Raw genomic sequence first — 27,945 nt, 5'->3', positions numbered from 1 at the left:
GCAAAAACAAACACAATGGGAAAAAATGTATCGCACGTATGCACATTCTCCTTTGACATGTTATGCAACACACTTCAGCTGTAACTGGTGTTTATGTTTGAAGCTAAATCAAAGGATATGTGATGCTTGGTGGGTCAGGAAGTTTTGAGGGAAAAAGTCATAAATAGTCAAAAAACAAAAATCCTGAGGAACTACTTTCTTAATGTGCTGTCAAATGCTCTAGACATTATATAAACAAACATATAAAAAAGAAAGTGTGGGCGTAAAACATTGGTTGGAAATGTTACTGTTTTGATGTTCTGTTGCAAAGTGGGAGGACTCACGAGAGGCAGATCTCAGAAAACAGAAATTAAAGCAACAGAACAGAAAAATACAGACCTTTCTGTTTTAATAATCATTCAACTTATTTTTATGAGAAAAAAATTGCCATTTAAATGTGAAACACACTGCATGGTGTAATTTATGGTTTCAAATCCATAAATATCCTAAAGTACTTCCAGATATCATGAAATATTGTTTTATATACCAGTTTTTCTTTTTCAGAGCCTCCTCTACACCACAAGGAAGGCAACTTTGCTGGATAACTAATACCCTAATTTCAATATTTTTTTTAGCTTTAAAAAAGTTGATATTTTATCTATTAACATCAGAATAAACATTTGAAAAAACAATAAAATATGTAAAATGTGCATAGTCACAAGTTATTGTCATGAAACTCCCCTGAATTTAAAAAGCATTACATCTACTATGTTGTATTACTGTTAGTTCCAGAGAAAACTATCTCAGTTTCTTGAGCTGGAGCTGTAGCATGAACAAATACATAAGACTTGATTTGCTTGTTTAACTCTGGTAATATGGCTGCACAACAGATTCCTAAAATGTCTCGCATTGTTTAAAAATGTGTTCACACATCTATAACGATGGATTAGTATAAACAAAAAAAGAGTCAAGAAACAGACTCCTGACATCATTCACATCATTTCATTTTAATAGAGCTCTATCATATACATACAGTACAATATGCTCAAGACAGATTTTATGGCACATCCATTTTTGTTGTACATTTTGCAGTCGCTGGTATTGCTGTGAGGCTACAGTAAAGTGACCATTAGAATCTGTTACTTAGGTAGATACAGCAGGTGGATTGACCTCAGTGGGTAAGAATACAGTTGCTACAGCAAAACACATGCACTGTCAGGTTATATATTCCACTAGGGGTGGTTCACACATCCAGTTACACAGACCGATACTTGAAGGGGCAATGTTGTTATGTTCTATTGAAACCCCTTGGTTGTTGTTCTTGTTTTGGAATATGCTACAACAGTGGCTACCGTGATCCTGGAGGGCTACTGGATGTACATGGTTCAGGTTCCACCCACACAGCTTTTGTTTGAATGGTTTAAAGCACTGCTTGTTTACCTACTGATAAAAACTGAATGTGTTCAGGCATGACTTTAAATGTGTAGTTTTTTATGCCACAAAACACATTTCAAGCCTTGGGTTCAACCAAACCTTGGACATCCAGCAGCAGTGAACGATAATGGTGAGTAAGGATCTAGTATTCAGGTTTCTACTGCAATACAACTTTACCATCAATACTATAGGTACAGAGTACTGCTAAGAGGTTATTCACATATGTACAGACTGCCGTGTAACAGCGCAGAGAGTTGACAAGTGAGTGTGCGTTTTATATCCAAGTCTTCAGAGCATGTTTGAGATAGAAAAATAAAACAGTGATAGACTACAATATACTGTGCCACCATCATATGTAAGTGCTGCTGTCTATGTTCACCCTGTTATTAATCCTCGTTGAATGATAACAGTCTCTCTTTCAGTCAGAATTAAAAAAGAAATGGATAAAATGATTGTCTCAAAAATAATTTAAAAAATAACAATATTAAAAAAATGTTGAACAAAAAGACAACATGTAACTTGAAACTTAAACTTACCCGCTCATCACCTTTCCCTTTAATCAGCTTATCAGAAAGTGATAAAGGTGTGTGTGTGAAGTGCACAAAGGCTGTACATACAGTATATATATACGTGTTTAAGAGCAGGAATGTGAGCACCTCCTTTACATTAATTGTTTCCATACTTACAGTCTCTTATTTAAAACACACCTGAAGGTTAAAATGTCCCCTTAGTGTCCCGTTTAATCTGCTGAAAGTGCTTCACATACTTGGCATGGCACCCAGTCTCCTCCGAGGAGACTTTTTGTGTCTCCAAATGTGCAAGGGTGGCAATTCGACAGTTATCCACCTTAAGTGTTAAACAATAAAAACAACAAACAACGCAAAAATAACATGAGCTCATGAGCCAGTGGCTGAAGCAAAATGATAAGGAATGTATAGATGAGGATGGAGGAGTGTGGAGGTGCAGCAGCTGATGGAGCAGCTGTCTGTGTTCTAAATGACCTGGCAGCAGCTGTGTGGAGTGGGGGTGCAGAGCAGGCCCTCCTTTGGGCTTCGGTGGATGTTGACAGACAGAGTCTTGTCGCTCAGAGGCATCTGCAGCACCCTGTTCTTCATGTTCCTGTGATTCTCCCTGGCCAGGTCCAGCTCTCCCAGCCTCAGGGTGCCCGTGCAGGGTCCCTCCAGAAGCGGGTCTGCAAGCGCATCTCCCAGTGGGGGCTGTGGGTGGTAGAGGTTACCCCTGGGTGAAGGGCCACCCAGGAGTGAGACCTTATCCAGGCTACCAGTGGAGCCGCCCATGCACATCCTCCACATTGGGCGGTCCTGGGTGTCCCCAACAACAACATTAGCACTACCTCCACTACCTCCCCCTCCTCCCCCCTTTAGGTTATGGAACTGAGAGCTCAGGCACAGGCTCATCAGCTTTAGACTTTCCACCAGACCACTGGCTGCTTTGGGTGTGCCTTTGGCTTGGCCTGAACCTGATCCAGGACTAGCACAGTTGGAGGGGCTTCCTTGCCCTGACCCCCTTTTCTCTCTTTCTTCTTTCCTGCCTTCTCCCTCCTCCCTTTGTCCAGCTACAGCTGCAGAGTCTGGTTTATGGCTTTCTGTGTCATCGTCACTAGTCTCTGGACTGGGGGTGAAAGCAGCAACTGGTGCTTTAATACCAACAGTTTTAGGTGATGATGAAAGTGTTAAAGGAGAAGGTATTCTAGTGTTCAGATTGAGACTGAGGCTGGGTTTGGGTGGGCTGAGTCCATTCAGCTCCCTCTGCTCCTCCTCCTCCTCTTCCTCTTTGTCCTCCTCATGAATCTGGTTAAGAACTGGAGCGCTCATACGGGATGTCAGCCTGTTACTAGAAGAAGACGCAGATGATGATGAAGAGGGGGAGGCTTTGCAACGAAGCACTACCTGAGCTGGTAGTGTAGAGGGAGATAATTTGTCTTCACCCCCTTCTTCCTCCTCATCTTCCTCCACGCTGAAAAGACTGGGACTACGAGGTTTACAGGGGCCAACTGAGGTCAGAGAGCCCAGTCTGAGGGGGTTGGAGTGGGGCTTAGCCAGAGGCCTGAGCCCCCTCTCCTGGTTCTGTCGAGCAGGCTGCTGTTGGCTGGGTGCCAGGGTGTTGTTTTCCTGCCGCTGGCTGATGTCCAGTAGAGCTGTTTTGGGCCTGGGGCCTTTGTGGAGGCTCTCAGCACTGCGGGCAGGGGACTGTGGCCCACCTGGGTGGGAGATAGCTGGACCTCCCAAGCCATCACTGACATCTTGGTGAACATCCACTCTGGTGGGCCAGGACTGCCTGTGAAGGTAAACACCACAGGTGTTAGTGGTTTGAACCGTTTTATAAGTACTGTGTCTGTGTGTTCAGATTTAAAAATGCCATAAGGTCATCATCAGGTTGAATGCTGTAATAAGTACATGTGTGTGTTCATTTTGGCAGAACGCTTGTAAATATCTGAACTTATCAGCCACACAAATACACCCTTCAGAAGCTCCACCCTGCAAAAGCATGGTTGGCATTGTGAGGGAAATTATTCCAATCACTAACCACCATCCTGTAACCAGCTATGTGCTGGAATCCAGAGCATCACTGCCACGGGACGCAACTCTCATAGTTAACATGCTTGTGATGCCATTTGTTGTAAGCATGGAGAATAAGCAGATATAAGAGGAGTAGCGTGCAGATATGTGTGTAATGCATAAACGCTACCTGTTCTGCCCTGCCTTGGATTGTGTTGTGTGGAATGCTAAAGGGAGGCAAGCATAGCTTAGCATACAGATATAAGGCAGTAAGCCTAGTTCTGTACAGTGTTGGAGAAAAAAACTGCCCCTCTAAGGCACATTATCACCCATGATTGTTTGTGTACAAGTTGACATGTTTTCCAAATAGATATTTACAGCAAAATGATAAAGTTATGAAACGAGTGCCACAATAATTTGGACATTTTTTTGTCCAAGCTAAGCTAATTGCTTTCTGACTCAAGGTCTTTAACTTCAATTTAATCCATACTAAAAAAAATGCACAATTTAAATGTATTTCCTAATTTAAAGCACAGGCTTTATACCCCTTTTTCTAATCTGTATGCTGGATGAAAGCTTACTTGCTGTAGCTTCATATTCACTGAACAGACAGCAGAGAGTTGAATCAACCTTTGATCTAACCCTCTGAACTAAGAGGAACAGTGATTTTTCCAAAACATTGGACTGCTCCTTTAACTGAGAGTAAAAAGTTACATTATCTATGTAAACATCCTGCATCTGATGCTACTTCATTTATAAAGTATCCCTTTTATTTTAACAAAATAAGTGCTGATGATAGGAACAGAAAGTATCTGCACCAGTTGACTGACACTGATGCCATCCAACTAAACCCTTTGACACTATCAACAAAATAACTACATGGCCAACTGCAGAGAGGCAGTCAGAGACGACCTGCTTAGGTTCCAGAAAATAAAGCAGATAGTAAGAATTATATTATGATATAATCTGTGTATCAGAAGGAGTTCATTAAGAGTGGTAAGAATAAATACATTATGGAACAGTTAGGCCTAGCACATTATATTTACTCATAAAAGGGTCAGGTTGAAGGATTTATTTGAAAGTTATTCAAACTTTAAAACTAATGTTTTATGTCAACTTTTAATTAAATGGTGAAGGCCTATCGTTGAAATGTTTGCATAATTAAAACAGAAATCCTTCTGAATCTCATAAATTTTCCTGCTTCAGCAAAATATATACTGTTCTCTGTTTCAAAATGGTATGTCCATAACAATAATGCTGACCTGCATCCTCTATTCTGAGTCTGTCTTCCAGTCTCTGCTGAAAAAATGCCCCACTGTCCATTTGCTGTCAAGATTTCTTCTGTAAACTGACAGTACCATGCCCTGCAGAGACAGCATTCTGTCTATCTTCAGAAGTGTTTGTTTATGTGTGTGTGTTTATGTGTGTGTTTGTGTGTGTGTGTGTGTGTGTGTGTGTGTGTGTGTGTGTGTGTGTGTGTGTGTGTGTGTGTGTGTGTGTGTGTGTGTGTGTGTGTGTGTGTGTGTACCTGAACTGGGCCTTGCTGGGGCTGGGTGATCGTGTCTGGCTGTGCTGCTCCTTCTCTTGCCTCTCCCTCAGCATCCTCTCAGCCAGCAGGAAGTACGTAGCTGTAATGTGGTTGTACTGATTTGACTCCAGAGCCCTAGGAGGACAGAGAGTGAATCAATTTAAATTCCAAAACACACACACACACACACACACACACACACTAACACACACACACACACACACACACACACACACCACACACACACACACACACACACACACACACACACACACACACACACACACACACACACACACACACACACACACACACACACACACACACACACACACACACACACACACAGGTACACATAGAAGCACATGGATCAGGACAAACCCTGCCCGTGAGTCAAAAGGAAGTGACGGGGGTGAAGATTTAATTTGACATGGCAACAGCTCATGACTGACTGCCAGCTGGCTGTAACTGGCAATTAAACTGTTGAGGACACTCAATTACTCTGAAGCCGGACTGGTGGACCATGGCAAATTTTTTGAGATCACATGTGAAAGAAAAGCTGTATGATCATTAATGTGTGTGGAACATAGAACTGCACATACTCAGTGATGGTGTCTCTGTCTGCGATGCCCCCAAGCACCATGCGCTGGATGATGGAGCTGTGCTCCTCCTCAGACAGGCTGCGATAGGACACCAGAGGGGTGGACAGCTTGGTGGCAGGGGAGGGGTCGACACCTTGAAGCCATTCGTGGCCCCCTATTTCTTCTAAGGTTGCTCGTTTCTTGGGGTCCCTCTGCAGCATCTGATCTATTAGACTGGAGGAGGTAGGAAAGGAGATCAGGGTTATGGAAGAAGTGACATTAGAAATAAGTATTCAGATAAACATCATCACATAACTGATATCATGAGGTGACCTTTAGAAACATTACAGTGTTTCTTTATTTTGCCTTCCTTGCTATCAGAATTAGCAGCAACATAGTATTCATTACTGAAAGAGGGGAGGACCTCTCAAACAAGTGAGACAGAGCAGAAACAAGAGCAGTAGGACATGTAAACGAAATGAAACCAAGGCTCAGGGTAATGATTACCCAAATTATCTAATGTAAGAGATTGACTGACAAACTGATTGTACTTGAACTTTGACCTACTGTGCATACTGTATTTGCAAGATTACAGCACTAAAATTAGCAGCTATTACCAAAGTGCAGCGTTCTAACTTTCAGTTTTACCTGCCAAAAATGGCCGAGATGAACAGACTTAACCATCCCATCCCTCAAACCTCTCGATGTATACAAAGTTACGTAAAGTTGCCATTGAAAGGACCAAAAAACCATGATTCAAACAGGCCAGAGATGATAACAACTACTGTTCTGTACACATTCATTAAAAGATGTTTCAAAGTAGCTTGTATCCAAACAGCTGATGACTAAGTCTGTGATTGTGATCACAGGATTTGTAGAATTTACAAAAACGGTGAAGATCTACTTGAAAAACTTTTGATAACTAAAGAGATTTATCTTTTAATCCTGTATTGTCTCAATACAGCCTCAAACAATGGAAAAAAAACAGTTCACTCACATTTAGATCTGTGCTTTTTGAATAATTCACTAATAACTCTGTTAACATGACAGATTATCATATACAAGACTTCACTGTAAGTTAATATCAAGAGCCTTGTTGTCACAGTTTGCAATGAAAACCCCAAATCAGACCAACCCTACTAATCTTGCAAACAAGCTCTGCATCACTACATTTGTTTTGATTACCTCACTGGCTAAAAAGTTCACATAAAAAATGGGAAGTAGTGCCATTTCCTCAAGACCACAGGGGTGTGTCGACTAGTATGAGAGCCAGTATCTAAAGTGCTGTGCGCAAGTCAACATTAAATAATGAAATCATTTTCAGAAACAATGTGCCTTCAAATCTACAGCCATCCAAAATGTGCTCAGCACCTATTTGGCCCTGCTCTGCTTTGACGCATCGTTAAACCCTCACAATGTTAAAAATAGAGGGCTGATTTTAAAGGGTGCATTAGATACACTTAACGCTGCACTGCATCTCTGGTGGAGCAGCTGACTGCAGCAGCAAGTGAAAGCAGGACAACGAGGAGGAGCAGAGGAGAGGCTGCTCCTCTCTCTTCGGTCTCTTGTCTTCACACATCTATAAACATGAAATATGCAGTATCTGCAGAGTACTCCGTCCATCTGTGTGGGTATGTGCACTTGTGCTCTACTCACTCTCGGCATTCATGGGAGATGTGTGGAGGCACTGTGTATTTGCAGTCCATGATCATGGTTAATGTCTCGCTGTCGTTAGCCTCCTGGAAGGGGGGCTGACCGCACACCAGCATGTAGAGGATCACCCCCAGACTCCAGATATCTGCAGCGGCGTGGAGAGAATGCAGCCCGTTAATATCTAAACATCCTTCAGAGCACACACAAAGAACAAGTTTTAATGTTTTAATGTTTGAGTGTGATGACTACAGAAATAAATGATAACAACATCATAGACCCAAAGTGTAACACATATGTTGTTTTGCTTAGTGGCCTAGATATGAAAAACAGGAGCAGTCTACCCCACAGTTCAAATGAAGCATGAATAACACTCGATCACAGTCATTTCTGTAAATATGCACATCTGTCAGACCGAACATGAGGCTCCACACTGCAGCCCGCCGCCAGCGTCACACACGCATGCATGCACTCCCACATACACACTCTGTCCTAGGAAAGTGGGTTAACGTGTTCATCCCTCAAAGCTTCATACAAATGCTAATTTCATGGAACACTTCTCTCAGTCCGATTAGCCTTTTTAAAAGAGCAACTTTTTGCTCTTGGCATTCTGTGGCGCTTTGGTCAGCAGGATGGTCCACTGACACATATTCAGCTGTCTGGCTTAGAGGAGAGAGACAGTGACATTACAGCTTTGTGAGGATGCTGACCCTTTTTTCACAACATCACTGACGAAACCAACTGCAGGAGTTTGTCTTTACATGTTATGACAGTTTAAGCTAATCCAGTGGCTAAAAAGGATGGATTGTACTTATGGACTACTTGTATAACGCTCTCCTTGTCTTACACTACATGTCACATTCACCCATTGACACAGATATTCATATACTGATGGCAAAGGATGCTATACTACGTGCCCATGGGTACTTTTCCCCAGTCACACAGATTCACACACCTCTGGCAATGCCAGCGGGAGCGATTCAGAAACCAGTTAAACGCTATTATTTTCCTTGTGAGCAGCATGAGAGTCAGCAAAACTCACATCATCCTTCTTCATGTCAAAGTTGTGTTGTGTTATCTTTTGGACACTTTAATACATCAGAAAAAAAAAAGGAACAGAACAACAATGCCGTTTTTCCTTAATAAGCTAACATAAACAAGCAACATTAGCATAAATAGGCATGTTTCTTTCTAGCTGGTTACGAATTTTGTTTGAATGTGATTCAAATACACGGTAGAACGGAAGAGTTGGTGATTCATTCTCATCAGAAAAAAAGAATCTGCTCTATTTTTCTGAATTAACGAGAGATCAAGTCTGACTTTCTCTCGAGTCAACAAATTGCCAGCTTGAATGCATTTCAGATGCATCAACTCGTATCCATGAAGCATGCTTTATCAGGTCAGCTGATCCTGGAGAAATGCTCCAACGTCAGGCAGATCATTTATTAGCAGAGTGCTAATGTGCCTGCTGCACAAAGTAGACAAACTAATAACAATACTGTCTATGTTACGTGAATAAACTCTCCAAATGTCTTAAACCCAGAGCAAAATAAAACTGTTCAACTGAACAACCGGGGCATGTCTGCTTCCTTGCGTGGTCGTGACATGCTGTTGGGATTTTACGATGGTGGTGTCTTGTTAATTCAGAAAAACAGAGCAGATTTATTGTTTCTCATGTGAATGCTATATGCAATACCCGCCTGCTGAGGATGGAGATAAAAGTCAACCAAAACCTAAACAAAACAGCTCCAGAGAAATGAGAGGAAGTGCAGACCATGCTATTCCTCTGCCACTCTGTTACCATTAACGCTTCAACATTACACATAGTTCTTCAACACATTATTTATATGGATAAACTGATAAGTGCAGCTTTGAACTGCTGATATTTGAGTATTTACTTGTAGAGAGACCTGAGGCAGGGATGCCACGGCTGCTCAGGCCACACATCAGTTCTAACTCTAAAATATCAAACTCACCATAAATATAACACATCGCACATCCTGTGAAGCAGATGACTTTTCTCAAAGGACCGAGCAGCAGACATATTAATTACTACCAGAACAAACACCCTGCTTGTGTAACCTGCATCTGTTTCATATATTTAAGACTCCTTCTGTAGAGAAATGGTGAGCCTAAGTGGGTTAATCCTCCAAAAAGCCCCCGGATATGTCTCCACATTTCTTCCTATGATTGCAGTTTGCCAGGATATGCTGGAGATTTCTATCTGTTAAAGTGAATATGCCAGTTTACTGTGGGTGGTGAGTATTTATTGCTCTGAGGCTGTGAAGGAGCGTCTCATGCTGCTGATGGAGGGAGCAAACTCTGCTGCAGTCCCCACCACCATCTTACCCCCCAGCCAACGTATCCTAGCAACCATGACCCTGCTCCCTCATTACTTGCGTCAGCCGGCCGCCAAACTTCCTTCCTCAATAACTTTATTTATAAACCAGATGGTTGACACATCTCTGGACTACAGAGTTCAACGTCACTGCACATAAGTATCCCCTGAGCTAGCCACGCTGGCTATTTATTGGTGACAGCTGGGAGTGTAAACATCCCTTTCCTCAGTTCTGAACTGCGTCTCAACAGCCATTGTTTCCCTGAGATATCCAACAACCACTCCCATGTGTCTCTGCACTGTTAACCCCGGGGCTGAACCGCCAAGTTCAGCATCCTGTCCTGCTGACTGTTATGCAACATGTTTTCAGAAAGATCTTCCACTTGGTCAGGTTCATTATGCACAGATATGCTCTGAATTATTCATGTGCCCAGGATATGTTCTTTGTAATTGCTATTAGGTAAGTTTTTTTTTTTTAAGTGCAGCTTGTGCTTCTTGAAGAGGAAGGAGAAATCTATATTTAACTTCCAATTTACTGGAGACAAAAAGGAGAGAGCCCACACGCTGCATTACATCAAAAAGCACAAAGAGGAAGGCACATTTTCATAGCACTTATTAGGCAATCATCTGCTCTTACATTTTTAACAAACATGCTAGTGCAATGTCATTCTCTTCTAATTGCCTGTGTGAGATCAACATTTCACACACTTCTGCTGCCTTATCTTGTCCTCACATTCTTCTGATGTACCCCATGTTTTCTGTCAGCTTTTATTCAACCTTACAGAGGCTCTCTCGAGGAAAAAAAAGCATTTTAAAGATGTCAAAAAGAGAACTGGATACATGATGGGTGTTTTTTTTATATATAATGGGCGATTAATTTAGAAAACAAACAACATATTAACCAATGATGTCATCTTTATTTGTAAGATATAGTTTTAATACCCTACTATGTGAGAGAAGGGTGTAGACATTCAGTGATTCTGCTGGAAAAACCACTTGACCCTTTAGATGAATAATAAAATTGAGCCTTTTCTTTCCCTGTTCTAGTTTGATGTTTTGAACTCCTACTACTTTCCTCCCTCTGTCAGCTGTAGGACTGAGTTCAGATGCAGCGTTTCCTTCTCTATTTTCGAAGACTTTTCATCTAAAGTTATTTTCAGCACTTCCTAAAAAGAGCAAAGAACTCCAAACAGGCCTGACTTGAGAAGGCAGAGTGCGGACAGCCTCTTTATCTCTGCAACAAACTGGGCCGGCAGCCACCTGGCACGTCACCAGCAAACCTCAGCACCCTACAGACCGTCAGCAGGTACCTTGGCAGCAGCAAGATCCCAGGCCACGTTACCTCAAAGCCCCACACGTCAAGACTGCTGGCCTCCGTTCATCCCGCTCCACATCAAACTACTATGCTGATAGAATCACACAACATTACATTCTGGCTGGGTGGATAATCCGCACAATCAAAACATCATCATCTCAGCTGAATGAACAATAGCTGACAGGCAGTACCAACACTCCAGAGGACACACACACACACACACACTGAAAATGTCCACAGATGTCTGAATCGTCATCTGGGTCAGGCGCTCAGACAGGCTTTACAGGACAGCTGACCTCACATGTACAGTCACTCACACAGCTATCCAATACAACAGATGCAGCCACATTACAGAGGCTATCATTACTCCTTTTCAGTATTTGGGAGCAGCTCACCTGCCATGCACAAAAGAGACAGAGCGAAGGCAAGCAGAAGAAAATAGCCACTGCAAATCCACTCAGTCAGAAAAATAGAAAATGCTCTTCCCTTGCTCTGACGCAGTGCCCTCTGGGTAAACAGACGAGACTCCTGATGCTTTTTTCTCTCTCCTCTTTTCTTTTGCCTTTTTTTACGCTTCTTTACCTCTTTCACCCTCATATCTGCATGTCTCCTTTATTTCTTGTCCATTGCATTTTAATTTCATACCTAAGAAGTGGCTTGGCAGGCATTGGGCCATTTTTGAAGGGGGAGACAGAGGGACAGTGGTGAGACTGCTTGAAGGGAGGAAGTGCTGATTCAGCTGAGGGACCCCATTTTAGCCTTATTTGATTGCAGATATTTTATTTAACTCACAAAGAGTGTAATGGTTGATTAACTAAGCAGCAGACGGTGGTAAAACGCAGGCACAAGACTGCAATTGTTCTATTTGAATTTAAGATTATAGTCGAGTTTCAACCTGTCAGGTACACGTCCACATTCTGAGCTTTGAGCAGCTCCTCCTTTTCAAGCTGCTGGCTGATAAAGCTGCATGTGTGTCATGTCTGTCTGTCGGGTCCATCCAAAGTCCAGTAGGTCATATAATATGATCAAAGTGTATGCAGAGCTATCAGTGGGTCATATCAGCAGATAGTGAATGTGAACATCACAGCATCACTCTACCAGGCCTGTACAAGACGACCAGTACTGCTGCTGGGAACACACTCGACTGTGAATGTGTCCCATTTAAGCACCCAAATGTGAAAGCTTCAATAACACCCTCTCAAAATGATCAGCAGAGATATCTTCTCGCTAAGCAACCCAGAAATCACTCTATGTCAGCTCTTATTTACACTTACCCACAGCAGGAGCGTCATACTCGTCCCCCAGCAGTATTTCAGGAGCAGAGTAGGCCAGTGAGCCACACGAGGTGTTGAGAGTCTTCCCAGGCTGAAACCGGTTACTGAAGCCAAAGTCCGTTAGCTTGACGACCCCTTGCTTCTCAAAAAACACCACATTCTCTGGCTTCAGGTCCCTGTGCACCACATGCAGCCGGTGGCAGTAGGAGATGGCGTGGACGATTTGGGCAAAGTAACATTTGGCCACCTTAAAGAAGAAGAACAGAAGCTGTGTTAAACTATGGTATTATAAATCAGTCTGATATTTTAGAGACATCCAGCTGTTTCAACTCGCTCGTCCATCTGACTAGCTTGTGAAACACACTAGTAATAGCGTAACTAGCTTAACTTAGCACTAAGACAAGAAGCAGGATGAAACAGCTAGCTTGTTTACAATTACCTCTGAACAGACCAGGCTAGTCATTTCTCTCTTTTTTGCAATATTTACCCTCACTGCGCTATCTTCAGCACATACTCAGTTGACAGATATAAGGTCATAAGAGCAATGTCATTTTTTTCTACCACTTTTCAAAAAGTATGTGTCAGTTTTCGTAGTTTCAGCTTCTGTTTCAGTTACAGCAGTTAATCAACAATGCTAACGCTAACTTTTATTTTCATACATACTGCTTATTGCTTACTAGCTTCCTACTTCTCGTGTATTGACACAGAGTTGCGCCATGGTGTCCTAAATTTCTTGACTTTAGAGCCTGTGCGTAAAGTGCATTGGTGAGCCTGTAAATACATTTACAGTAAGTAGTGGTTTGTTTTGTTTTCACAATAAAGCATCAGTTGGGAACAAAATAAAGAAGTACAACCACATTGTTCTGTTATACTCGTCCAGAGGGAGAAGATTTAACAATCGGATGATACTCCTTTAATCTCATGTCTCAAGTTTCCCTCGTGAAGGAAAGCCTGACCCCATGCTACCAAATGACCACTCTTCCCTCCACAACCCACTCACCTCTTCACTGAGGCCTCCGTCGTGCTTCATGATGCAGTCGTACATGTCTCCTCCGTCTCCCAGCTCCAGGATGAGGTAGAGCTTGGTGGCTGTGTCGATGACTTCATACAGGCGCACCACATTGGGGTGCTGCACCATCTTCATGCATCGCACCTCCTGAAAAAGGTGCCCCCGTGCCACTGGGTCCAACTTAGTCTTATCTATCACCTTCACAGCCACCTATGAGAGCAAGAGCAGCATAATGAGGGCGATTGATGATAAAAATCTGCTCTAATGTACAACAATCAGCAGCAACCTTTTCAGACTGCACAGGCTGTTCTTATGTTTGAACTAAAACTGATAATTGCTGAGTGGGAGTACCCACACTGAAGACACTGATATGCTCATCAAAGAAAAACTTTACAAATAATTACTGTTTAGTCATGTCATGTTCAAACACCTCTAGAAACAACACTAGGCCCATCACGAGATGCTAAAACAATCACAAAGGCAAAGATCAACATGGTGGATTGATATAAATGCACTGCGTTGCTAGTCACCCTTCTATGGAATGTCTGTCTGTTAGGGCGAGGCTGACAACCATAAAAGCAATTCACCTATGAGGAAATTCAATCACTTGCATCAGAGCATTCCTCTGCATGCACAGACATGGACGGGCGTACCTTTTCCCCGGTGAAAACATGCCGTGCCAGTTTGACCACAGCAAAGTGTCCACGTCCCAGCGTTTTGTCAAGATCATAGAGTCCAGCGATCTTCCCATCATGATGGCGTTTGAGCCCCGCCATTGCCTTTGATGGACAGGGACGGAGGAGCTTCCTTTTGGTGCCTGCTGGATTCTGATCAGTTCTCCATGTCCTCCAAAGAAAGTTAGGCAGTTCTGTTCCTCCCAGATCAACTGCTGGTCTTTTTATGTCAAAGATCCACAACCGGAGGGTCAAAGTTAAGATCTATAGAGCCTTTTCCTTTAGTGATGCTGATGCTCTTCTCAGTTCAGTCTCCTCCTCTGGCGATCTGAGAATGAAAGAGGTACAATATGAGAGGGAATCAATCTTCAACTGTTCATATTGACAATAAAACACATCAGTAAACTGATTCACTGCCATGGAGGGAATCCTGCTGAACCCTGAGTTATGACTCTGATAGACTGGTATTCTATAGACTACATTTTCTGCATGTGAGTGCATCCATTACAATCTGATTCATTGCTGACACGCTCACTGTGACAACGCTAATACTCTGAGTTTAAGAAGGTATCATGTTTACACTGCAAATAAAACTCTAATCTTACCGAGATAATTTGTCTGATCAGTGGTCAAAATACCTCTTTAGACTTAATATCAGCCACACTGTCCTGACAATACCTTTCCATCCAACAATGACAAAGTTATTGATAGTATCAAGTAAATATGGCTGCCAATGCAGCATGCAAAATGTTCTTGATTCTTAACTTGTGATAAGTATTCCATTTAGTTTCAGGAACCTTATCAAGAAAAATTGTGGAAGAAGTTTGTACTCATTACAATCCTTATTTCCTGGCTTTGATATCTTGAAATAGGATTTATATCTGGACTTGTCAAGTCAATGTGGCTTATGTTCAGTGTAATGCGATATTTTGACAAGTAATGGTAAAAAAAACACTCAGTAAGATTTCAGTTTATCTAGTGTACCACAGTCTACTTTTCGGTGTCATGTATTAGCATACTTACTCAGCTTCAAACTAAAAAGTTTGCATCGTTTGTATTTGGTAATGAACTGAAGTACTTTATACGTTTTTATTTCTCCTGTTTATGAGGTCAGATACAAAAAAATCAGGTTCACCCGAGTTGATCCAGAGCAGATCATATATGTTTGTACCACTGGCTAATGTATGAGATGTTTTGGATCAACTGATTAACTTTCATTGTCAACACTAGAACTGCAGTGCCAGCTTGTGTCAATGCAAAAGACATTTTGGCAGATATTCATTTGAAACAAAATAAATGTTACAACAAACTTTCAAACACATTGACATCTGCAACCTTGTTTCTATCAATCTACAATCAATAAAACTAGCTACATTTTTGTCATTTAGGTGTAGTGTTGTTAAAAGTTTTGTAGCCTCCTTTGGCATTTTTATTTTCATAATCGAAGTTGTGTCATCTGATTTTCTCTCCCCCTGAAGGTGAATAGACTATACTCAACTAATTCATCCTGAATGCCACTGTGTTCACATGTCTGACCCTCTGTTCCCTTCAGCAGACACTACTGTCGTCACAGTGGACATAGCCTCGTAGCCCTGATTACGAAACAACGCCTCCAGGGGAGGCATGGCATTCCTCTTCTAGGAATCTACCTGCGTGCCAACAACACAGAGGAACGGCAAAAACCACACAATCCACATGCACAGAACATTCCAGCGAGGCGATCCTGGCATTAGGTGTGTCCCACTCACCTGGAATCACTGAGACAACAGGAAACCAAATAAGTGTTGCAAGGGAACACACCTATCAACACAACTAGATACAGTTGGATGGAAAAAAGAAAAGCCACCATTTTCTGTGCTTACTCAAATTAAGTATGAAAGCCTAAAAAGCTCTGTGGGGGTTTATGTGATCTTCAGTTGGAGGATTGTACCTGTGAGAAAAGTCTGAGTCATTTTTCTTATAATAGGAGGCTGACATCTCAATCTGTCTCAGCTCTCTCTCTCTCACACACACACACACACACACACACACACACACACACACACACACACTAAAGTAATCTAAATACATTTTACCAAACTCTGTGCCTCACACTGACAACATGTAGTTGATATTTCCTGAAAAAAAGAAGCTGTGAAAGGAGATGCACACTCACACACATGCACACACAAACACACACATGCACACACACAGAATGCATTCTTGAGACAGCTCTTGCACTCTGGTCAGGCTAACAGGGCAGGTTAGGTGAGACCAAAGTTGGCTGTATTCTGGCGATGAGCTGGGTCAAACCAGGATCTGCTAGCTTAAATCGAGACCTCTTTTTTAACTCAAGAGTGTGATCACTTGATCGGTTTAGAGGAATGCCAAAATGACAGGGTTAAAAACTACAGTTGGTATGACAACACAAAAAGCAAACAAACTTTGGTGTTTTTATTACATGGCCAGTGAGCCCTTGGACATGTCACACTAGAGTCATGAAGGCTCTGAGGGTGGTTATGTAACTGTTCAAGGTGCTGTGGGTGTATTGATTTACTAGGAAGTAGTGTGTGTGTGCATACAACACACATACGAGGTCAAGGACCTGTTATGATAACTGCTTCTCTCTGATAGGGATATAACAGATATGAGCTGGGTGTTATCAAGCCTCCAGTTAATTTTAAAGTCACTGACTAAGTTCACTTGATTAAACTATCAATGATCCAAAGATATCAAAGTTAGTTTAAGTGCAAACACTTTGACAGTGCAGATTCATTAAAAACCTGATACTTCAAGCAGAAATATTTGGTGCATCCTCTGATACAAAAACACGTTTCAATACTTTGAAGAGTAATTGACCACTTAAAGCATCTGGACATATCTATCAGCTCTTATCAATTCAGCCACATTCTCACAGATAATATTATATAAGCCTTAAATCATGTGAGCGGAGGGAAAAGTGAAACATACAACATCATTTCTGGGGAGCATCAATGTTTGTTTTCTGCTAGACTACTTAATCTCAGGGCTCCTCAAATGTTACTGGTAATCCTTTCAGAGGCCTAAAGAGACATTTTAAAACCACTGTAAGTAGGTTTTTCTACAATACTATAAAAATATGACATAAATGAATAAACACCACAGAAGGGGCTATTAATAGTGTTTGTACGCAGTTACTGTTGAACTATTATGAAGATACAGTTACTCTAACCTCACCAGGGACAGTCATATAGTAAGAATGTTGAAGGGTTGTGTTCACACAGTGCTGCTGACCGTACTACATCAGGTGTAATTCTCTGCATAGGCGCTGCTGCACATATGGGTACCCCCTCTCCTGTCAACATGCCTGCTGGCCGCATCCACAATAACATGACAGTGCAGACCTGCCTGCGCCAACAACACACACATGAAGCTGCTCAGACACGGACAGCGCGTTAAAACGCACCTCAAAGGATGCGCATATGAGCAAAGTCCCGGGTTGAAATCCAACCGAGCCCAGTGAAGTTGACACATTTTACTTCGCGCGCCCACATCATTAGCTCGCATGCGCTACACCAGTCCTACTTACCACAGAGGAATCTGAAGCAGCGCCACTCGTCCTATCTGTTCCCTTTAAAACTGCGGGAGTGTGCGGGGCTCTGAGCGGTGAGCTGCGGGACCCAAGGTGGCTGAAATCTTCCGGCGTTCAGGTTCACACTCGGTACCGATTGACAACTCAGCAACCGACGATTATTCCAACGAGTCCCCGTGTTAGTCTGTCACACTGTCAACTCAGCCTCCCTCTTTCTCTATCGTGCGCTTCTAACTGCGTCAAGCACACACTGGTAGCAAAGGGACAGGAAGTCAACCTTTCAACATAAAAGCACAATACGTTTCATGTGAAGGCGTTAACATGCATAGAATATAAATAGATAAATTACTTTAAAGATCATTTTATGGTTTAACAATTGTTCCTATCTTAAGTAGTGTTAAAAAATGATAAGTCGCTAATCACTTCTGTGAAAGGTTGAGGTTGGTTGATTCAAAATAAAAATATCCCAGAAGAAAACAGACTGAGTCGTGTGGAATGAAGTGGAAACAGTCCCATTTTCTTTTGCACTGTACAAACTATGATGATCTCAGAGAGTTATTGTTCCAAGAAATTGCCTCTAAAAAGCCTGAAATATTGTGGTTGACAGATGTACAGATGTGCAAAAACTATTATTTCTATTTTTTATTTTATTCTGTTATAATTTCCTTCCTCAGTGTCTTTACAGTGACTGATCGTTCTGTGCGCTCTGACCCTATACTGCGTGAATTCATGGTGTCTTGAAAGCAAATGATTATATGCATGACACAATAATAAAATAAAAACTTCCACCTTCCACCTTCAATAAAGATATTGAAGGTGTTAAAGAAATAGACATTTACTTTGCATTTAGACATGTTTTTTTTAGATGCCATATCTTTTTGTCATGTCTTCAAAAATAAAATAAAATGAATATCTAATATATTCAGCATTTAGAAGCAGAACAATGGATAATTACCACAACTATCATAACTACTTAAATCTTTAAATCTTTATTCAATTTCACTGTATCCTTAGCTTAAAAAGGGTTCAGATGGATAGAATAAACGAACTATAATAAGTTACTTATATCATTTTGAAACAAGTCTATTAAACGAACACATTCATAGTGTTAAGTATTCGTTGTTTAAAGTCCTGACAAACATTATGGTTCGCTCAACTTTACACTATGCGCTTCAAGTTTTGCTTTTGCTTTAGTTGCTATACTTTTATTTTGATAGAAATTTACGTGGTTTCCGGAGTAGTTCCTGCTTCATGACAGTTCTATTATTACTGCGCATCGGTCTCATTCATCTCTGACGTCAGAGCTACGCTAATAGAGAAGCGTGTTTATCAGCCTCCATGACAATCAAACCAAATGTTCTTTATCTTGCTGGTCTTTACCCGACCTGTGTTCCTCTTTGGACCTTATTTTAAGGCTTTAAACGCATATGAGTTGTGGGGGTGAGATATAAATTTGCTCTTCATTAAAAGGCTCTGGCTACCTACGAACAATGGGTCATTATGCTTTAACAGCCGAGGCCCACTTCATAAGAGAATCAGTCGAGTTGTCATTTATAACACTGAGTGAGCTTGCCCTGTGCCCTCCTTTACGAGCGATCCACCCTACTCCACATCTCTGGGGCTGACAGAGAGGAATCCAGCGCCTGTGGGGTGGTGGTCTATGGGGAAGTGATTTGGCACTGACTGTATGTTCCTGTTCTCTGCACCCAACAAACCGAGCAACGTCCAAATGTGCTGTTATGTAATATTTACAAGCGTCTCCCTGATGCGTGTAGCAGAACCTGTTTGGATGTATGTCCATCCATGCTGGTTGACTTCAAACTGAATTTGTCCGCAGGCCTTCTGTTCTTTATTTAAATGTTTTTTAATAATCATTATTTCCAGAGAAGGTAAAGAAGACTGTTTATGTGAGACCTGTGTTACATGGTCATTGTGATCCATCAACAGAATATAGCTGTGACAGTTTCCCAAAGTTAGCAATCTTAAGAGGACTGAGCCATGCATTGGGGGAGACTTAAATCAGCCCCCATGCACCTGAAAACGTGTCTCCTTTACTTATGCACATATACAAAGGGCAAGGGCTCATCGTTTTCTGACACTGCCACCTAGTGGATTAAAGTTTTTTTTTTTAAAGAAGTTATACAATCCAGTTTTATCTAATGCATCCGTTTTTAAAACGGATCCCCACCTTATTCCTATCAAAAGACCCACACTCTGTAAATACACCCCCAGGGTTGTGGTTGATCAAACATGGGGATTATGCTCCCATCCTGAGTCAGAGAACAACTTTTGTGTTAAATTTCACAGAAGCCTGAAGGGGCTAAGCAAAAGACAGTGGGTGGAAACTCTGCACCAAGTTATAGTAATTGTACCATTACATCATGTTTTGAAATTCCAAGGCCTATAATTTTATATTTAAGTGAATGTAGTACCATTATACAGGTATATATTAAGTGGGATTTCTAAAGTGTACTGCTTTTTCTACAGCTATAACTCTTATTGCTTCCTGATTGTTAAACAGAATAACTGAAACCCTGTCTTAAATGGAAAGTGCCTTACTTGTGATCATTACACGCTTAGTTCCTTTTCCCAGACTTGTATGAACTTCAGACATTTAGCCCCCTACACTCATTTAAGCTCAGTTTCATTTTTATAAATGCATTCAAGTGTACATTATCTTGCACTCCTGATTTGTAGATTTTAAATACCAGTATCAATGCTTCCATCAAGTGAAATGATCAGTGAGCATTTTCCAGTTCATTCAATTTGTCATCAGCAGAGGTGAAATAAATCTTTAAAAGGAGTCACAACACATTTGAGCAAGCAGACAAAGAAGAGAGGACACAGATGAACAATTGAATCAGGGATTTATTTTGTGAAACTTTTCACTTCTTTGCTGCCTCCTTCTGCAGCTTCTTCACCTCATGCTTGATGATCTTGTTCCTCTGTAGAAACAAAAACAATGAATGATTTAATCAAAAAATACTGAACACAGAATAAATAAACCATTAACTGAAGCATCATTAAGTGATTAATCAAGCTGCAGTTTGATACATTTAATAATCATTTGCCTCTTAAAGAGTGACAATTGAAAATCGCATTATCTTTTTTGGATGTTTGAACGCTGGCACAATTTAATCAAAGTGACCCATCATTAATTTCATTAGCTGCAGCTGTTTAGTCAGCCGCTTGTGCAAAGGCTCACACAGATGTATCCCACTACCACAGGGATAGTATTGGCAAAGGACAAAAAAGCAGGAAAATTGAGTGCTGACAAGGGTGCAGCACATACCAAAGTTTTAACTGCATAAATAAAACACAAGTTATGATTAAAAGTAAAAATATTTGCACAAAGCTCCAGAGAAAATATAATAAGTGAGGGTCTGGTTATTCCCTCCAAAAATTTGGGACAAAGAACCTTTATTCCCCGCCTTCAGATGAATTCTTCTACACCAAATTAAATATTTTTTCTGAATCTTTATTTTTAATTTACTCTTTGTTACCCTTCCTGTATTTTCTTTTCTATGTGTAACCTCTTTATTTGTGTATTTGGCACCATGTCACATCAAAGAGAAGTCGATCTTAATTTGACAATGAACTGCTGGCCTTTTTAAAAGAACAAATTAAGCACATTTTGAAATACAGTGTATACGTAGCCTAGTTTTGTATCAAATTATTAGAATTATTTCAGTTTCATTTTGAGTGAAGGTGCCAACTTCATCCTATCCCAGAACATTATTTCTGTGAATCATACTTCATGGCAGCTAAATGAGGATTTAACAGGAAGCGTTCACAGTATGTCTGGTTACTATTGTAATCCACTGTCACTGCCCTGTGTGCAATGAAAGGTGAGAGACTCGGGTGCCACAAACAGAGTGTACTCCTATTGTTGAGTAGGTAAATAACAGTATGATTATATAGCTATACATCCGTTTCAAATCAGAAAATAATAACCAAAGAGTGGACCTTGTAGATGGCAGCAGACTAACAGATCAAAACACAATGGCAATCAAAATGTCTTTAAAACTGGAACACATCCGAGTCATTATCGTTAAGCTCCGAGAGGTTTGTTACGTTATTTTGGAGCACGATTGTATAGTACATGAACGGTTGTGCACTTTGTCTTCTGATTGAAATCAGCAGGTTGAGATGGAACTTATCTATCATTTGCATGGATAATTAACGGCCTCCAGAGCCAACTTTTCTCATAGTAAAACAAGCTGAAGAATATTTTCATCTCCGTTTGAGAAGGTCATGAGAGATCAATATATACATTTGAATTAGACGAATAAAATGTTATTTATTCAATTGTAACTTTACTAAATAATGTTCTATTTAACGTATTTGAGTTGTTGTCATTCTGACTCAAACTTTTGACTTGGTATAGGGGGCATGGGATGTTTAAAAAAACTTTAAGCCGACTGTAAAGAAAATCTCTTGAATGTAAGTAAACTTGTTCGATACAATTTCCAACACTGACTGCCAGGTCAAACTTTTTGTCCCCTCATTCATTTCGACTTTTCAGCTCTGATTAGGTTTACGTTGTTTTAATCGACACACCATCATAAATGAAACCTGCTTCTTGAAGTGATTTACTTACCATCCTCTTGGCCTTCATCACCTTGTAGCGGTCAAAGTCAGACATCTTGGCCCTCTGCAAAGATAACCAAATCAAAACAGTGAGGGAATACCAGGGCGGATATTTGTCTAGACAATAACCGCTAGTAATAAAGGATAGGATTCAGTTTGAGGATGGGTATGAACATCAAGGGCAGCTGAACAGTAGCTGGTGCCATTTGGTTTTACAACAAGTCTTTTTTTAACCAATGTTGCCTATTTCTTGTTGCTCACGCAGCATGTGTTTTATTGTGTTTTGGTTGGACAGTCACTACAACTAAACCATATTATTACCTGCCTCCCTTTCCGATCTCTGGCTGTGTAAGATGCTCAATTCTGATTGGTTAAAACCCCATGACAATGTTTATTAACTTTCACTAACATGAGCAACAACAGAGGCAAACTGGTCACACGTCATGTCAAATCAATCTGTGGAAAAGAGTTCCACCACTTTTGGCCTCTGCTTGTTGACACCAAAGACCGTAAGGTGAGGTGAAACCGTTAGCTTCTGTTAGCATCACATTGAGAACCAATGTGGACTCTGTTCAGAATTAAGAGCAACAGCAGCGGAGCAGGTGAGTGCAAATTTAGGTTACCAGATGCTACGGAAATACTGAATCCATGAGCGGATCATGAGGGATGGTCCTCCTACACTCCCAAAGTTGGGAACTATTGTAGCCCAGCCTTAGGGTCACGTGTCTTAAATTAGGGTGTCATGTCAATCCAAAGAGCTTCCTACAAGAGTGTTAAACTCATCATTACATAATGTGTAATGATCACCCAGCATGCTTGAGTTGCATAAAAGCAATGTGCAATACACTGCAAACTAGGGCACAATTTGAACTGTTTTCAGTGGGTACACACCAATGCCCTGTTTAACAGTTACAGATGAATATACTGCTGAGCTTGCAGGTTTATCAGGGAGAGAAGCAGGAAAAAAGCATTGTTTGCAGCACATCATGTAGGCCCATTATGGAAAAAACATTATTCACACACAATGTCCAAAGACACAGATGGGAGAAAGGAGGAGAATTATGTATGTGGCGTGCAGCAGGGGGCAATTGGAGTAGAAATATGTGGAGGTGTGCAGCAACAGCAGTATCTACAGAAGGCACAGCTGCTTTTTTCTGACAGATAAGGCAGGCAGGTCAACTCTGCACATGTCCGAATACATTTCTTTCAATTAAATGCTCAATGTGTGTGTGTATGCACGCCTTAATCAGATCCCTTTAGTAAGTGTCTATGTAAACAGTGAATTTGGAATCTCTGGTCATGATGCTTTTAACAAGGTTGTAGATATTGCACGTTATCATTGCAATAACAGTTTCACTTAAAATGATGTGTGTTAACTATGAATATAATTGACGACTAAACCGTTATATCAAACAAGTACAAAGTGAAAGAAAGTGTTTACCTTCTGTTTTGCCTCGATCTTCTTGGCCCAGCTGCTTTGTGACCACTTCTCATTGACTCCAGCCTTCTCCCAGGCTCTCCTCACAAACTTCTGGCGAGCGCTGCAAACAAACAAATACAGTGAGTACAAATAATATGGGAATCATCAATGGCTCATCATATACACAAGTTTCTCTTAGAAGGAGAATATCACTATTCAGTCTGGCATTAAAAGCCCCTTTGAAAAGTGGTAAGATCTGAGTCAAGGGAAAAAAAACTTCAAAATGTACAGCTTTCCATTTTGTCAAAGCTCATGCATTTACAATGTCTAAAGCACAGCTGGGACACAAGTTCCACTAAGATTACAATGACAGAAAACTCTGATATATGTACTTCGATTGATTCTATTTTATAAAGATAAGATGCCTTGAATGACAAAAAAAATCAAGAGCTATTTACATTTATAGACATCTTATAACTGATTGTTAGAACTCATGTGGTGTACATCCTAGTATTACACAAAAACATGTATGTGTTTAATCTTATGAAGCGCTGAATGTAAGGGAACAACCCAAACACGTAAGCATATAAGCCACAAAATGCTACTTGGCACTTTCATTGAAAGGTACAATGTGTAGAAAAGGGGAATATATAACGGTATTGATCAACCCCTGGAAAAGAAGCTCATGTGATGCATGAGAAGTATGATCCTTCCTGTATCAAGTAATCTTTAAAAAAAAAATGTGCATGGGGTATATTTTGTTCTTTCTGTGCTTCTGTAGAAATGTTGCAGAGCAAGATGACGGCCTCCGTGGAAGGGATCCCTTTCTTTATGCAAATATAAAAGGCTCATTCTTAGTTAGCAAATACAAAATTTTAAGTAAGGTGATTATACACTCATTGCAACATATTTCTAAATATTATATTCCATTTATGTATGTCCTGCTGAATTCTACACTCTGTACCTTTAAGAAATCTGTGAGATTCTGATGATTTTTGGAAGTTGGGATGTGATCTTGCTTGCACCCTACCTGTGTGGTACTTTGATGACATAGTCTGTGAGCTGCATGCACTTGAAGGGCAAGGCTTGCCTCTTCACGCCAGTGCAGGGTCCATCAACAAGAGCCTGAAAAAGCACAGGGGACAAGTGACAATTAATAACAAGTCCAAGTGTAGGACTGAACATCCAAGACCCTCCACACCACTCACCCTGTTTTGGTCAATGACATCTACAATGGCCACGAGCTTGCCAGCATGGGGTCCAAAGGAGACGTGAGCGACACGGCCGATCTCAACGAAGCGTTTGAACACCTGTAAGAAAAGAAACAACACGTTTAAACCTCAAAGTAACCGAGACAGGAGGAGGGCCTGCTAGAAGCCCCATCTCTGGGTAGTCGGGGAGCGGTACTTCATCAATCTGGGCTATTTCTCTTAACAACAATCTGACTGTGTGACAACTATATACCTGCATACTGTAAAGGTCAGTAAGAAGGCTCAGAAATAAGAATAGAGGATGCCTAACATGGAGCTTTGCGCTTTAGAGCCAGAGCTGACACGTACGATTCTACAAGCTAGCATTAGCTCGCATTAGCAAGCTGCAGTCTCCCATGCTAGCGAGTGAGCCTTTGACTAACGTGGACTACACATAAGATAAGTTACTGATTGTATTTAAAAGGAAAAACGTCTTTTACGCATGATACATGTGTTTGTTCTTGGGTCACTACATAAATGAGCTGTCTGAAGGCTACAGGTATCGGGCCTCTCGCCCTGATGGACCACGTTGTTATTCGGGAAATAGCCGACATCTGATCAAATGTAATTAAAACTTAAGATACATCAGCAGTCACACAAAAACACATGGTGGTTACACATATAAACGTTTGGACAACACGAAACCCAATTTTGCCCCGAATAATTGGTTATATAGCGATAAAATCAACTCTAAAATGCTAAAACTCTAATGGCGAACTCACCATGATGGCAGTCCGGGGACAGAAAGGACGTTAGAGCTTCCGCTTGACGCACATACATCTTCCGCCCAGCCTGTACGCATGCGCAGTGCAGTTTTTATTGTACATATACGTCTGAAGAATGTCGTGGAACGTGTTTGTTTTTTTGAGAGTGGAGCCACAAATTAATCTTAATTTGATAACAAAATCATTTGTATAATGAATTGCGCGGACGGATCTCAAACTTCTGCGTCACATTTTCTGGTTGCCTTCATGGTCCCTGGGAAATATCGGAATGAATATTTTATACAGTCTATAGAATGAACACAAGTAGTGCTGACACCGTAGACTGTACACAGGCTATGATTGACACAAACCAAACAACGACGGGAACCATCAGTGTGGTTGCGGTAAGCCAACACAGATGCAACATCACTATTGTAAGCTATTTTGTTAGATCGGAGTATTTTAGCTTTTCCTGTGAAGCTTCCGGTGCTTTTATTTTGAAGGTGGATAAACGGAAGTGTGGAGGTGTTGATGTGGTCTTGACCATAGACTGTAAATAAAAAGGTCTTGACAGTGGTACGTGGAATAAAGTTGGAACGTGCCAAATAGACGAAGCCTCGTGTTATTTATTATACATTGATAAAGTATAGGCGTCATTGAAAACCCTCGGTCACACTATTATAGACTACTTGTGTATATGCTACTCATCAGGTTACTGTTGACTGGTTATGAGTGCTGCCACCAGAGGGTACTCCTGTGCAGGGAGAGGTGGTTGAAGTACCTTCGTATAAATTGGGTCTACCACCACACAAAACCGAGCTTCGGTTTCACGAGGACGCAGGACATTTACTCATTAAGAATGTCAAGATCATGAGGGCTGGGATGTGACATTGTAACAATAAATAGCGCTCTTTCTGTGAGCCCAAATTTCTGCAGATTTTACAGTGGAATTGACCATGGCTTGAAGAAACAATTAAACTCGGTTGTCCTGCCTTCTCCACCCACTTTAATTCAGCAGAATACCTGCCAAGTATTTTATCTTATTGGTAGTCTACTAGCTATTATAATCATGTATTGCACATTTGTAAATGTGCAAGAAATCACAAAAACTTCAGTTAGTCTTCATTTTGGAAGAAATTCCTCTGTATTCATATCAGTAATTTTTACTTTATGTTTCAGCTTAATAATAATAATAATAATAATACTATTACTACTACTACTACTACTAATAATAATAATAATAATAATAAAGTTGATAATAATGACAATAATAATATTGATGATGATAATATTGATGATGATAATAGTAATTATAATAATCATAATAATAATAATAATAAAAGATGCAGCCTCTTCCAGATACAATTTCTCAGTCATTCTTTTGATTTCATATACCAAATCTCTCTCTTACACATATATAAGGTTGCATTTGTTTGCAGTGAACACAACATTCAGTTCATTTCAATACTATATTTTTATACTTCCAGAATTCAAGAATACTTATAGAAAAATGATAAAACTTGCAAAGATAGCTTCATCTTGTTTCAGAATTGAACACCCTTTTTATAATACATGTCATATTCAGCCATTCAGACCATATTCATACATTGATGGTAGACGCCTTTCGGTATTAACTGATACCTTTTACACACACAAGTCTGTGGTTTAGTGTCTTGCCCAAAGACACTTTTGCTCGCAGACAGCCAGACCTGGGATGGAACCCCCAACCTTCCGTCTGAGAGATTACCAGACTCTACCACTGAGCCACTGACGCCCCTCAAATTTTCAAAATTACAAATTCAGGGGGACCATGACAAATGTTCCTAAACTCATAATAATTGAAATTCTGAGAGCTCAAAACCTCCACTTTAACAGACTGCTGCAAGTTTCTCTTGCATGCATGATGCTCTTGACAAACTAAGTCTTTACACTTGCACATTGAGATTAATTTTCAAAGTGGATTATGAATAATATGTTTTTTTCATTCTAATTATTGTTATTATAATAATAATAATAGTAACAATTATTATTATTATTAATATTATTTGTTGTTATCATTATTAATATTATTTGTTGTATTTACTATTAATCAAACTATTTATTCTTAGAATTTATTCTCGGACAAAAGGA

The 27,945-nt window shown here is 40.7% G+C and overlaps 2 protein-coding genes across 2 annotated transcripts; both read right to left on the bottom strand.

Annotated features, from left to right (window-relative positions):
* Window positions 1-966: 966 nt before the first annotated feature.
* Window positions 967-18,111, bottom strand: LOC117828286 (SNF-related serine/threonine-protein kinase-like). The gene is made up of 8 exons (XM_034705325.1): window positions 17,849-18,111; window positions 14,281-14,629; window positions 13,619-13,837; window positions 12,619-12,865; window positions 7,698-7,839; window positions 6,063-6,275; window positions 5,461-5,595; window positions 967-3,711 (listed from the first exon to the last, which is right to left on the bottom strand). The coding sequence occupies exons 2-8, from the start codon at window positions 14,401-14,403 to the stop codon at window positions 2,406-2,408; spliced, it is 2,385 nt and encodes a 794-aa protein (XP_034561216.1). The 5' UTR covers window positions 14,404-14,629; window positions 17,849-18,111; the 3' UTR covers window positions 967-2,405.
* Window positions 18,112-20,701: 2,590 nt separating this feature from the next.
* rpl14 (ribosomal protein L14) lies at window positions 20,702-25,955 on the bottom strand. The gene is made up of 6 exons (XM_034705563.1): window positions 25,834-25,955; window positions 25,070-25,171; window positions 24,892-24,986; window positions 23,883-23,982; window positions 22,452-22,505; window positions 20,702-20,796 (listed from the first exon to the last, which is right to left on the bottom strand). Exons 1-6 carry the CDS (start codon window positions 25,834-25,836, stop codon window positions 20,737-20,739), a joined length of 414 nt encoding a protein of 137 aa, XP_034561454.1. The 5' UTR covers window positions 25,837-25,955; the 3' UTR covers window positions 20,702-20,736.
* Window positions 25,956-27,945: the final 1,990 nt, after the last annotated feature.

Source organism: Notolabrus celidotus, chromosome 16 (assembly GCF_009762535.1).
Source record: "Notolabrus celidotus isolate fNotCel1 chromosome 16, fNotCel1.pri, whole genome shotgun sequence".
Taxonomy (NCBI): Eukaryota; Metazoa; Chordata; class Actinopteri; order Labriformes; family Labridae; genus Notolabrus; species Notolabrus celidotus.
The sequence above is the reverse complement of the archived record's forward strand: the minus strand, read 5'-3'. Positions and strand labels throughout refer to the sequence as shown.

Coding starts and splice junctions, on each gene's coding strand:
- rpl14 (XM_034705563.1), bottom strand. Junction 23,983..24,891: donor GTCATCAAAGTACCACACAG/GTAGGGTGCAAG, acceptor GTTTGTTTGCAG/CGCTCGCCAGAAGTTTGTGA. Junction 22,506..23,882: donor AGATCGAGGCAAAACAGAAG/GTAAACACTTTC, acceptor TTATCTTTGCAG/AGGGCCAAGATGTCTGACTT.
- LOC117828286 (XM_034705325.1), bottom strand. CDS start 14,403: ATGGCGGGGCTCAAACGCCATCATGATGGGAAGATCGCTGGACTCTAT. Junction 7,840..12,618: donor GTATGACGCTCCTGCTGTGG/GTAAGTGTAAAT, acceptor ACGCCGCTGCAG/ATATCTGGAGTCTGGGGGTG. Junction 3,712..5,460: donor CCCAGCAAGGCCCAGTTCAG/GTACACACACAC, acceptor TTACCTTCACAG/GCAGTCCTGGCCCACCAGAG.